Below are 14,710 nucleotides of genomic sequence, written 5' to 3'. Positions count from 1 at the left end.
TCCTGTTCAATTGTGATTATAGATATTTTGACAGGATGGGATAAATCTGGATTTGTTTTGTTGCAATGAAAGGAAGGCACAAGGTAATTGCATCTCAAAAGTGAAAGACTTAAACTTCTGCTCAAACTTTCCAATCTTAAAACTTGTGAACCATTCTCTTTAAAAATCAAGAATAAAAATACTGTGCAAATTTTGGTACTAGAGAAACAAATAACCCAAGATTTACCGATATTTAAAATTCAAAATGGCCGCCATCCTTGTGTTAACTCTATGGAGAAAAATAAATTTACGAATTTCAAAAATCTAAGCTGTTAAAAAGTTTTCTTACACCAAGAGCTTTAAAATGAACCCCCACAAGTGGTATATCAGGAAGGAATTGTGAAAGTTTGAGAGTCTGAATATCTGTCCCCGAGCAGCGTTCTACGTTAAGGGACTGATATGTACGTTAAAGGGCCAGTAGATGTAACTTTTAATGATTTTTTTCACTATTTTTGTTTTGCATATCAATGAAGTTGTTGTTCTGCTAGTACTTCCCAAAATCATGTTGCATGTTGACAAACCTACTATAGTTTTTCAAAACAGTGCTGATACATACAGGCTGAGCTGAAAAGCTGAATATTGTGTACAGTATCTCAATGTGCTTTGGGGAGTACTAGAATAAGAATTAAACTGCTGTGTAGTTGATATTCGACAAAAACAGGAAAAATGATCGAAAGTTACATATGCTGGCCCTTAAATATTTGTTTGATTTTCCCTTTTGAGCTATCTCAATAAATTTTGAGGTTGAATGACACGTCCTCTACCCATGATTATTGATATCGCTTGATAACCACAGCGTGTAAATTTTAGAAATCTAAACGGTGGCCTGAAACATAATGCTAGCCTCTAACCCACATAAAAATATAAAACTCAGCAGGAGTCATACAACGCTATATTAATTCAAATGCCAGGTTTCTAGCTGCCTGCACAACTTATTCTATATTTATTCACGAAATACATGTACGTCTATACTGAAAGCAGATGACAGTCTGCTGATCTGCAGAAACATGTACGGGACACCAACCATTATGCACAGCACCATTGTTCAAAATTATCTATCAGACTCCGCAAGCTGGAACTATTGATTTCTTTGTAAATTACAGAATTACTTTTTGATTACTATTTACGATTCCTGCACAATTTGCAAGTCAATTCATTTGAACACTGCTGCGCTGCTCTAGTCCTTTCCATTGAAATTTTATCATCCATGTCAGGTGTGATGTTATAGTCTATACAATGACAGTACCAACAACTTCAATAGACTGTGTTTTACACCATTTCAGTGGCAACGAGGAGTAATTAGAATCCCAAAGTAACATATTATTTTGATCTAAATCAAATGATGATATAACTACTGGTGAAATGTTGCATTTTCATTGAATACAAAACTCTCATGGGAGAAATAAAATGCAAGCGGCAGACTCAGTGCCTACACTGGTCAAATTTATACTTCATAAAAAATGTACCAGCTCAAGTATGCTGCGCCATTCCATGGCTCCTGACAATGTAGTACATCATTGAATTTCACTCTCGGTTATTTTCAGTGTATTTCTTCTAAAATTCTTAGAATTTCTATGTCATATAAATAGTGTAGGTCAACTCTGCAATTCGAGAGCTAATGAATTTTTAATTGGAATTAAGACAGACCATGATGAGCAGAGAATGTTCTATCAAAGATTTGAAAGGTGAAGCAATGAAAAATATGCTAAAATTTTGAAATGATTTTTTATCCAATATTGGTATTTAAATACTGGTGTTACTGTTTTGTTCTTTAGAGTGAGATGATTGTTATTTTGTTCTCTTACAATTTTCTTGAATGCGACAATACGTTATCTGACACCTAATTCTGCTGTCTATACACATGGGAAACAGATCCTATTATTATTCAGGTTATAATTTTGCATCCACAATAGCTTATAAATACATATTTAGTGGGTGGTTTTTTTTATAGTAAAATATCAATTTTCTATGAAAGAGGCCAAACATGCAAGGAGATCCTGAAGTTACAGCAAATTTGAGGCATACTGTATGATACAGGTCAATGTGTCAAACAATGTACATCAAAACAATCCTGAGCCAAAAAAATTTTTTACTGCCTTTAGTACTCCAAATTATTTTATTTTTTCCTGAAAATGTTAATACGATGATCAATATTTCCCAAAATAATCCTTGAATGTAAAAAATAATTTTTGAAATAATTCTAAACAGTTGAGTCTGATCAATGATTCAGGCAACATAACAAACATTTTATTAGATGAGTAGAAGTCTCAATGTGTCAGACGTACTGTAATTGCTTTAACGCTCAGAGGCCAGGTAAGGTTTTACAGCCCCGCTGTACTTGTTACCTACGTTTTTAAACCGCAGCTGTATTACAAACATACAATAACCGTCTTCCTTGAAATAAATATCCTTCTCAGACAGGAAATTGCCTTTTACATCAGAACATTCTAATGTCACTCAGAAAAAAAATTATAAAAAAATTTGAATGGAAAATTTGGCATCTTGCCGCAAACATGACATTTGTCCATAGGAGATTTCAAAGTGAGAGGATCTCTGATGACGTTGGGAAATTGAGAAATTAAAAATCCATTTCTGATCTTTACATGCCTGCTAAAATCATTTGCCTGTTTGTCATGTTCTTTGAATATTAAATTTCACTTGTAAAATACAAACCACAATTATGTTGGACCTAGTGTGTCATTCTACATAATTTTAAGTTTTAAAATATCCATTTTTTCAGATTCCCTGTTTTGTACCTGCATATAATTAGCGGAGTGGGATGAAATAGAACAGACCTGCTCTACATTACAGCAAAATTAGGTTGGCTCAGTGATGCATTAGACCAAAAAAGAAAAGCTATATTTCTATTTCACCCTTGCATGCATCTGTATCAACTAGCCACATCAGCTTTTTGTCACTTTAGCAGGAAATATCAAACATAAAACGACAATATAATGCTCTGCACGTGGCAATAAATTACATGTACGCCAAATGTACAGTTCTGAACAGTGACCTCGCTGTCGTCAACTTGCTGCATGTAAGACATTACCGTTGCATGAGGGCATTACTGTTTGTGTTTTGTTTTTATTGCTGTAGTTTGTGGAGACATCAGTACATATAGTTGCATGTGAGCTAAAAACATGAAAATAAAAAATGCACTGCAACATCACTTTTTGTGCGAGACCTAATTATAAAAAAATCAAAACTATAATATTTTTCATCATGTTTTTTCCAAGAGATTACTTCGTAGAATGTACCTTTTTGTGAACTTTAAAATGCTAAAAAATACTCTTTTATTTGAAACGAAGTGTATACTTTAAATGATGTGTAAGTTATTAGTGCTTTTGTTAATAAATTCGGCAATGTTATTATCATACCCGGTATATATGAAAGTAGCCATTAGTGACCTTGTTATGGGATGAACAAAGTAATACTGAATTGAATTGAAAAAACAGAATTGTGTATTGAGAACCAGACAATAATAACCTTTAGGGCACAATGAAATACATTTCAGTATGGGCAAGTAGATCTTACTTTTTAAGATTTATCACTGTATATATATATTTTGTTTTTCACAGCAACAACAGTTTATTGTTCTACTCCCTAAGCGAGTTGAGATACAATTATGGTATTCAGGTTTTCAACTCTAACTTGTACATGAGTAAAATGCATTGTTATTGTTGACAAGTGACTTTTGGTCTTGACTACCGGTGGAATTCAAATGCATACAATAACAGTGCATTTTACACATCCAGACGCTGTGTTGACAAGCTAAAGCGGGATATTTCAACATGTCCTGGGGAGTAGAACAAATACTTGCAACTGACGTACAAAATAAAAATATCAAAGAAAATTAACAAAATTTACATCTACTGGCCTTTAAACACAAGATCTATCAAGGTCTTTGGACTGAGGATTAAAGCTCAATTACCTGTAACTGTTTTGATTCTGTTTGTAAAATATAGTTTCCTTTTCACTTCCCACAATTATGTTGGAAAGACAAGTGGTTCAATCATCAATTACAGTCTCTATGTGGTCAAATATTTTTGCTGACAACTGAATTTTAGTACGGACTGTGATTAATTTGAAAAACGATAGCATTGCATATTGTGTATAACACCAGGTACACACCTGTATATTTATTGCATAGCATGGTGTAAGTCTTGTATTTCCACATACTTTTCTGAGAGGATAAATGTACTAATTGTATGAAAATATATTTTGACAGTTATTATGAAAAGTTACACCCAACCATATTGTCTGGGAATGAACCTTGAAATTTATATTAAATATATTGGACTTGGCAATGTCTCTGCATTCACTGAATCACATTGATTCTTGTTCTTTTTTACATTACTATTTTTGCTTATTGGCTGTTTCCTGAAATGACATTTGTGGTTTAATAAAAACGCAATTACAAAACCTCTCTCATATCTGAAAAATGAGCCAAAATCTTGATTCAAAATATTGCTTACATATTTACACGGGTCTTGAATTGCTAATATTAAAAGCTGCTCGTTTAAAGAAACCAATAAACTTGATTCTTTAAGATGGCAAAATAGAATTTATCCATTAAACATATATTGAGCTTTTCAAATTTCGAAATATCCAAGTAATCTGATTGCATCCACAGAACTGGGCAAGACATGAGCCAGACTTCCAAGTCAATGAAAGAAATGAGTAATTCCTTGAGTGGATGACTCATTGATACATACACCATTGATTATGGATTTCATTTCCGCTTGTCTCATCTAGCACGCTTGCCAAAGCATCTTCATAAAATTACTGCATTATTAATCATGTACATGAAGCCAGACTGGGGTGTACAGAGCATAATATAGGAAAAGACACTGAAATAATTACTGGATAATTTGGCATCATTCCATTAAGCTTTCATTTAGCTGATTTTCTCATCATATTTAATACATTTCAATTCTTCATCACTTAAATTTCTGTCTGCTCCTACTACACTAAAGATAATTGCTGCAGTTCTCATCATATTTATTAATTTCAAATCTTCATCATTTGATATTTTGTTTATTGTTATTATCCTCCTAATGATAACTGATATCAATGAGCTTTGCATATTATCATCCTTTATCCTCTGCTGCTGTGGAAGAAGAGTATTTATAATTTCACGCGCTCTAATTTTTTCCCGCCAAAATTTTAGAGCAACATTTTACCAATTTTTATGAATTTCTCTGTAATTTTTTTTATAATTTTGGACCAAATGGTCATCCAATTTCATCCGCTACAGCTTTTTTGCGAAATTTCAACAAAAATCTGACAAAAATTGACAAGCGGTTTATTTTATTAAGGGGACAAAAATAGACTTTGGCGCTCAAAGGTTAATATACAAATAGATTACAATTTACCTGTGCCAAAGAACATGACAATTGACTCAAGTTCATCTTACTTTAGGGATTATGGATATCGAAAGAAACACATTGCATTTAGGAAGGAGGGTATTCTAGATCTACTTCAATCACTGTTCACCAATTCACACTAAATATATTCAGTGGTCATTTAAATCAGTGCTTTTGTTTGGAGCTGTTTCATGTTTAAAATCTTGTCCACAATTTATACACACATCTATAAATTCATCGATATATTGTGTCGAACTGTAACGTTTTTTCAAAGGGATCTGGTTATTAAATGTGAGAACACTGGTCACCTATAGCTGTGACGTCAGTCCATGCCCTCTATCTGGTGTATTGGAAGAATATGGTAACACTTGAATGACATAATCCTCTATATATTACATAACCTACAATTGCGTCATTAGTATATCAAATTATTAAAGATTTCCAGCATTAGTTAAATATGTTCATCAATATATTTGTGTCACTTTCTTGTGCATTCTCTGCTAAACAATGTAATAGTTTGTGTATGTGATATTTTCTTGAGGGTAACTTAGGACTATGTTTACCAGCTTTATTAACCTTGATTTACCAAAAGGACCACACTAGAAATTCAAATGAAATATAATGTACCATCGAAGTCATTGAGAGGAATATAGTTGTATTATTACAACTATTGCCCAGGTCATTTGAGCTTGTCTGTGCCAGTTGAGTACCTTAACCCTTTTCACCAACACCATTGTTTTGCAATGAAAGCTGCACGGACACTTTGTCTGCATAGCAATGTGCAAAACTGTGCATGCAAATTACAGGGGGAACAGATGGGTGATGTTGGAAGCGGATGCACGGGTGTGTAGCTGGGGGATGGGAAGGGGGTGTCACTTCAGAAAATCATGATGTGTCAACATACACATGTGAATTTACGATAAAATATGCGTTAAATACTCACCAAGATTGTCAGCACTGTCATAGCATTTTTCTTCAATTAGTATTTCTTCGTTTCTTTCCAATCCTTCGGGTGCACTGAATGTTCTTGAAACTCCAAGTTCAGGTGTGATGCAGTCTGTGGGTTCCTCTTGGCGGAAGCTGTTGAAACTTTCTGGAGTTACATCTTTCGGGAACGGTCGACTCGCTGGCTTTTTAACATGCCTCAGTCCGATGGGAAGTGATTGCGGTCTTCTCGGCGACAGGCCTTCAGATTGCTGTCTAACCTGCTTGACAAAATCAGGTGTCCTCGTTGAACTCAGTAATTCCGTCCAATGTTGTCCAATTTCTGTCACGACAGGAAGTGACACTGGTCTGACTTCTTCCTTCTCAAGTTCATTTCTCTTTCTCTGTTGTGCAAGATCTGCGAAAGTCACTTTCCGACTCTCGTTATCCGGTTTCTCTTCTCTTTCTATCTGTTTGAACACTTTGTCTCCGGAAGAGCAGAAATTTGGCAGAGGGGAAGACTGCCTGGCCACACTTTGTTGCCGCAGCCTTTGTAGCTTCGGCGACAGCATTTCTATATTGGGAACCGACGGCTGTAATGTCTTGCCCTGTTGCCTGTCCTCTCTGTCTAACATGGCAGCGATTTCAAAACTTCTGTACAGCATATCGTAACTCTCAGGACTTGCGGTGACGTCGGATCTCAACGAACCTGTGGTGGCTATGCTCATCGTTGAGTTACTTGACGCATTTTCCCCGGCAGGTGCGGAGTGTATCAAGGGGCCGTAGAGCTGGTTGTGAATTTGTGCCGATATACTCTTACTTTTCAACGGCAGGTGAAAGTTTGGGTTCAGAGGCATTTGCTGTCCAGGAGAGAAGTCTCCTTTAGGAGATTTAGCACCAGACGCTTCATCCTTGAAATGCACTAGATTTGTGTTTTCGTCTTGGACAGCTTGGAAATCATCCGAGTGACCGGAAGAGGAACACTGACTCTTAGCAAGATTAACGTAGTTGTTCCATCTCTCAAAGTTTGAAAATTCCTCGTTCTCGTGGTATTCCTGGATTTCTCGACTCAACTCAAGCAGGTTTTCCAGGCTCCCCTCTGCTGAAGAAGTCTCCCGTGAAGAGTGCCGAAGGGTGTCATTAGAGTCAATATAATTATCATTGAGGCTATCAAGACTGATATTGGAGACGCCTTTCCTAAGAGGGTACCCTTTCAAAGGTTTAGACAGGTCTAACAGGTCATTGTTCATTGACATATCCAAGTTCAAAGTGTACGGCACACTGCTGGTAGGTCCATTTACAGATGGAAAAGGAATTTGCAAGGGTTGGGACCCTTCAAATATCATCCTTTCATCCGTTTCATCAATGTTTCCGCTGCCAATCATGTCACCGTATTGATTGCTCCGTGTGTGTTTCAAGTGATCAAACTGATTGTACCCGTTTTCACCTGTGTACGGAAGGTCTCCGTTTTCCGTTTTCCATGGCTTCAATTGACTTCGAGGCATCGCAAAACCCAATAATGCTATCCACTCACGATGTCTCAACCCATTGTTACCTTTCTAGATGGCAAAATAAAATAGACAAGACTTTTAATAGTATTTGCTGGAATCAAATCCATTCCTTTATCTGTTACTCTAGTATAATTTGCATCTGTAATGTTGTAAATTTTTATTGACTGAGTAGAAATTAAATTGCACATCAAAGGTATCCCTGCTTTGAATATAAAAAATTACTTTAAAAACAAAGGAGCTAACTTTTCCACTTTTAGAAAATTAATTGCTTAGGTCAGTTATTGGCCATGGAGTCGAGTAATAAGGCTTTTGTCTTTTCCTGTCACTCAAAATCTATCACACAGAAATTCTCTGACATGTCTGCACAGACTGTGAATAAAGAAATCTGAGATTTGGGAAGTCACACTGACATTTCTTACAGAGATGCAAAATAAACAAACAAGTAAACAAAATGATCATGAAAACTTAACTCCGCCACAATGACATATTCACTGACAATAAGATAATTATAGTCCACCTACAAAAGGAACAACATCTATATTCCATCTAGAAAAACGTATTTACGGTACATTTTATATCCTAATTCCTATCATCCGATTCTAATTTTGCAGTTGTGTAGGTATACTGACATGAGAGAAAATCATCCACCGTCGTCATCGTACACGGCTAGCATGTATCTTTGTGTGAATTTAACATACGTCATTGCTATAAGGGCCTGCTACATTTATCACATTTCGAAGGTGAAAAGACTCTCGAAATATCTGAATTCAAGACTCAAATTTCTGGGCAAATAAATTCTTGACGATGATGCAAGTGAAAAAAACGTAAACTTTCGGGGAGCAATATATTCTAAAGACACCATAAATGTCAGTAGCTTCGACGACAGTGAAAGAAAAGAAGGGGCCATTCAAGGTGAAACAAGGTCTTCACAGACTTGGAGAGACTCTGCTTTAACATACAGCACACCTTTCAATGCCAACCTTCACAGGCGATTCACGGACATGTCACGGTTTGCATGAAATGATGAATCAGAAAATGGTTCACAGCTTATTTCGAAATTTAAATAATTTAAAAAATTAATCGATTGAAGGTCATTTTTTATTTGAAACTCTTTCGTTGATGGCGGAATTACTTCAAAAATTTCATCACAAAAGTAGACATACGAGTAACGACCTCAGAATCGGTTTTATCGATTAATACTGGAAAAAATAACTATGGTGTGGTGTATTTTGATGGAAAGTAAAAATACATTTTGAAAATGTACATCTCATAAAGTCTTTTTACTGTGGTACATAAGTGTAATTTGCGTTTCAAAATAATAAACAGAGGCAAAAAACGCGAATGATTTAATACAACGAATGCAAAACTTACATTTTATAGCGGGATTTCGCTCCGCCATCATCGAATCTCGCGCTATGCTCACAGAGTCATACACTCGAGAGGGTTGTTTTTTCCGACAAGCCGTCTTTAAAAATGAGCTTCCAGGGCATTGAACATCCTTAATTTCACGAAAACAAACATTAAACCACAAACCTGTTAAGTCTCTGTCTTATATAACGGTCCAACTTCGCAGTTTCGAAGGGAAAACGACAGCTTTCGATGAGGACGAGACACACGGCAGCCCCTTGCCTTATTAACATTCGGCCATGTTATGACGTCATCATTGAGGGAGGTCGCACGATGTTGAGTGATGGATGTCTTGGCAACGGAGTTCGTGATGGCATCTCAGGTAGATTGTACACTGACCAAGAGAGGATTCCTTTTGATGGGAATTACTGAAAACTGTTCCTCCGGAATAAATAGGTGTAACACTGTTGGCGCAATATACGCTACAACACCGCCCGAATATTTGCGATTCACGATAGGCCTACATGCAGGCCTGTAAGTTAGGCCTACAGTTGTTGCGGCTAGATGAGGCCTGAATAGGCTAGTCCTAAATTTGTGAAAAAGTTCATAATTAGCTCCAGCAAATTCCATAGGTTATTTCCAAAGAATTTTCAAACAAGTCTAGTAAGTAAGTCTAGCTCATCCACTGTTGCAAATGTCAATGCCATAAATAACAAAATGTATAGGGGTGGACTGTCGCTCCGAGTCGTAAAATTACTAGGGGAGCGGGCCCGGGAAATGGCTATGGGCAGTGACGTGCCGTCGATTACCTAGGACCTACAGCATTTCTGTGATTCAGTGGAAGGCCACGTGTAAATCTACGAAGTGTTTCTGACACTGTTTCACGAATAAAAAAATAACTATGTTTTATTCCAGAGCCCTGCGGGCCTTAGGGCCTAAGGGAGCGTTCAGTTATTATGGCCGGGGTGGGCCGGCAAATTCTTCCTGCGCATCAGTCAAAATAAGTTAACCCTCCTACCCATTGCACCAAAAATTGATGACCCCCCCCCCCCTTTTAAGACCACAAAAATTTCATGACCCCCAACCCACGTTGCTTTCAGTAAAGCTGCACACACAAACACCTCTGGAGGGAGGGGGTCGACAGAATAAAGAAAAGATTCTCATATTTTTAATGACCCTCCTAACAAAGTCACAAGGTGTTAATGTTCAAATTTCCCCTTCTGACTTGCTATAATTTTGAAATTATCCCTCAAATTGATTGAGCAGAAATACAGGTGGATCGAAATATTTTTGCGCAAGAGTATGTGTAAGCCTACAAAATTTTGATATTTGGATTTAATTGATAATCAGCTGTTGATAATGTTGATTCACTATACATGGTAGTCTATGAGAAAACTATGCATACTTTTTCCAATTCAAAACTATCTAAATCTGTGTATTTATAGACGTTTATTTGATAATTCATAATTCATTAGACTAGGATCGTTAAAGGTTGATATGTGTGCAAGAAATTGGATTTTGGAATTTCACCGAAATGTTGATTCACTATACATTGGAGCCTATTAGAAAACTATGAATAATTTTTTTCAATCAAAATTGATTTGCGCTTTTACTATAGGTCTTTGATAATTGATACAAATGTACTTAATTCAAATAGGGTATTTGTAAGTTCAAATGTTGACAACAATTAGTATGATATTGGAATTCACCTAAAAGTATAATTTCACTTTTCATGGTACTAGTAGTCTACAGGTAACTGTTAAATAATGTCCCTGACAAAACTTGCTATATCTCTAATATATAAGTAATAGAAATTGTTCATTGCCCGCAGTGAGCTCGATTTACAATAAGACAACCTCAGAGTTGCCAAGGCAAGATGTTCATGTGACAGATAATTATACTTTTTGTTCAGATTTAGTTGAATGACTTCAGAAAAATGAAATCATGCAGCGAAGTATTTTTATCTCCCAGAATATTTCTGAACACTGAAACTGCTTTTTGACGGGACGGATACTTATGAAAATTAGGTGACCCCCTCTGAGCTGTTTGAAAAATACATGAGCGCCCCCCCCCCTTGCAGTTTTCAAGTGACACCCCCCCCCCCGGATTTTGCCCACCACCCCAGCCGTAATAACTGAACGCTCCCTAATTTGATAGTGTCAATGGCGGATAGCCGGATGGACATTGAAAGGACGGACAAGCACCGATGAGTTGAAAAAAGAAACTATAATGCCAGGGGGTATCAGTGTGTGTTTTTGAATTAACGGGCTATTAATTGCATAAAATGTATAATCAGCCACGAATTGCACCCGACAGTTGCAATTTCCCGGCGTGCGCCCTTCGGACGTGTAACTTTAGTATGTTAACTAAAGGCCTATATCAGAGATATCTGAGTGTTTGCAAATTGAAAGTCTGTTTTGCAAAGTAAACTCATCATTATGAAATCTGCAGTTCATATACAAAGCTTAACAAAAACCTGATCCTTTACTGTTACGCAGTATGGGAAAGCAACGTGACAATAAATTGATACAGTGACATATTTTAGAAAGAGAAAAATAACAAGATATTTTTCTCATTGATTGGTGCAACTATTTTTCTTACTGTGACAGGTTTTCAAATAAAACGTAGGGTTTTTTTCATCCACACCAGGGGAGCCTTAAAATCTGGCCCGGGCTAGTAGTATTTTCATGGCTAATACTAGTTAAAGAGGCAGTTTTGTCATCATCAGTTGTGCTTTAATGATTGCAACGATAAAAGTAAAGGTCACTATGCACAAGATTTGGTTACAACTTATAAACTAGCTGTAAGGGTTTCTCAGGAGATATTATGGGAACCAAGCAATAAAGTCCACTTTTCTTTGCTCTAGTTGTTATTTATGCCAAGGACAACGCAGCTCCGTTATTTTTTGTTCTATAATATCAAAACAGTGTCCTGTACTATCTGAACCTTTTCACTCCTATTCTCCTCTGTAGAGGTCCACCATGATGGTGAATGGGTTATTTGGTGAAAGTACATAGCAATGCCCAGTGTTAGTTTTGTTGAAATAGCGTACATATATTATGAAAACCGAATTTTCAGTCCAGACCAAGATTCATGTCTTGGCAGTTTATAATTACCTTGAACGATACTGCATATTAGACCTGTTTTGATTTTTATACATATTTATGCTATGTTGACAAATTGAAGTCTGGGCATTAATTTAAACAATCAAAATCACGATAAGCTATCAAAAGATACAGCTACTCTCCCTTGAACCAATAAAAATAGATATTCAATGAGCAAAGCATGGATTTATTACATGTAACACCTAATATGATGGCTGGTAACATTCTTATTGCCCCCCTGAAGAGTTTTATTTGCTGCTGTTCTCTCTCTGATATTAGTGAATGACATTAATTTAGTTATTTACAACAGTTCTGGACATCTGGATGTGCGAAATAAGGGTGATATACATTCACAGCTCATTAAAAATACTGTATTCAGACTTGAAAATTGAAAATTTGAAATTCCTAAAGTACAACTGACATGAACACAATTTCACGAAACACCCTGGCAGAATATATATATATATATATATATATATATATATATATATATATATATATATATATATATATATATATATATATATATATATATATATATATATATATATATATATATATATAGTATACAGATGCCCTCGTGGGAAATTACAGTGCTCGATGCTAAGCAGAGCGTTGTAAATAAACAAATTACTTCAAGTACAAAGTAATGAAATCTATTACTTAAGTTTCATGCATCCTGTAATCCTCAGATAGAAGTCTATCTACTTTATCTGAGGATTACAGGATGCATGAAACTTAAGTAATAGATTTCATTACTTTGTACTTGAAGTAATTTGTTTATATATATATATATATATATATATATATATATATATATATATATATATATATGTATGTATACACACACACACATACATACACACACACCCACACATTAATAATCCTCCCCGACCGAAGAGACTGTCCGGTCACTAATACACTGAGGCCCCGGATACAATCACGCACAGTCACTCGCAGACAGTAGGTTGAGGGCACTATACCTGTCCTTCTAATATGCAAAATAGGAATAAGCTGATGTGTGTATGAGCTAAATAAATATGCCTCACTGCATTGCATCATCTATATACATGCAACGTTCTACCAACTTTGGTCTAGTCCTTCCAGTTTTATATTCCTATTTAGAAAAGTTTGTTAAATGTGCAAACTCTAAAGACTTTCAACACTATTATATATCAAACGGTTGTATCATACACATAGTTTCATAAACTTTCAAGGTCAAGTCCTTCAAGTAAATATCAGAAAAAATCATTACATCTGCAAAAGTTTCATCAATTTTGGCTGAGTCAGTCAAGATACGTATCCTAAAATTTTGAAAGTTCGTTATATATGCTAATTGCCAAATATTTTCAATTATACTGAGGGATACGACCCAAGGATCTACGCAACAGCCTACCACTAACCCAACAGCCTGCTGAACTTTATTCTTTCTGTATTTTGATACTTATATATATATATATATATATATATATATATATATATATATATATATATATATATATATATATATATATATATTACTTTAAAACGCTTTACATGTAAAAACATCTCAAAGCGCAGTACAAAACTGTTCTAAAAAGATCTAAAAATACTGTTTAAAAAGGTGTTTTAAGATTAGCTTTAAAACTGCTAAAAGAGCAACATGAACGCAATAAAAATGGCAGCCTATTCCACAAACGTGGAGCACAAACGGAAAAAGCCCTGTCACCGTAAAAAGTTGTATTAGAAATGGGTTGATAGAGCATATAGAGTTGATAGAGCATATAGGGTTAATATGTACCTATTCAATCACCAACTTTTTGTAGGTTGGTTGCAAAAATTTCAATAAATATTATTATAATATTATTAAGAATAGAGCATATTTGTACCATGAACGGAAGAACGTAAGGCACGACCAGAAGAGCTAATGGTTAATAGTTCCTGAAGATATACAGGGGCCATACCATGTAATTAATCTTGTTTATTTACAATACAGAGAATCTTAAATTCAATACGTTTCTGCAGGGGTAACCAATGTAATCTACTCAACACAGGGGTAATGTGATCTGATTTATATGTTCTAGAAACTACACGTGCTGCCGAGTTCTGGATTAACTGAATCTTATTGAGTAGATTGCAAGGCAAACCATAAAGCAAGCATGACACTAGACTCTCTCACAGCCCCTTCGTTCGCTACGCAGTTATGCGCCCTCAACGGTGTTTCTAACAAGCGCGCTCACTGAGCCAGCCGTGTATAGCGTAGCGGAACTTGGGGCTGTTAACACTTGTTTTTTCGAATTTTTTTTTGATTTTTCTGATAGGCCATATGCTATTACATGTTAGGCGCCGTCGAGGCCCAATCTATGCCTCTGTTTCCACCCCTATCGTAATTGACAGGCTGCGTTATCTGTCAAACATAAGTCTGATGCAGCTGCGAAGT

At 35.8% G+C, this 14,710-nt stretch overlaps 1 protein-coding gene across 3 annotated transcripts in view; it reads right to left on the bottom strand.

The window, feature by feature from the left end:
- The window catches only part of LOC139117011 (uncharacterized), a 31,224-nt gene extending 21,719 nt beyond the window's left edge, over positions 1–9,505 (bottom strand). For 2 of the 3 annotated variants that reach the window (XM_070679808.1, XM_070679810.1), the window contains exons 1-2: positions 9,374–9,505; positions 6,349–7,888 (exon numbers count right to left, since the gene is read on the bottom strand). In XM_070679808.1, coding sequence (XP_070535909.1) covers positions 6,349–7,834 — 1,486 coding nt within the window. In that variant the 5' untranslated portion in view covers positions 7,835–7,888; positions 9,374–9,505. The remainder of the gene's footprint in view (positions 1–6,348; positions 7,889–9,373) is intronic. The other variant, XM_070679809.1, reaches the window with a different exon arrangement.
- Between the last annotated feature and the right edge of the window lie 5,205 nt (positions 9,506–14,710).

Source organism: Ptychodera flava, chromosome 18, assembly GCF_041260155.1.
Source record: "Ptychodera flava strain L36383 chromosome 18, AS_Pfla_20210202, whole genome shotgun sequence".
Taxonomy (NCBI): Eukaryota; Metazoa; Hemichordata; class Enteropneusta; family Ptychoderidae; genus Ptychodera; species Ptychodera flava.
The sequence above is the reverse complement of the archived record's forward strand: the minus strand, read 5'-3'. Positions and strand labels throughout refer to the sequence as shown.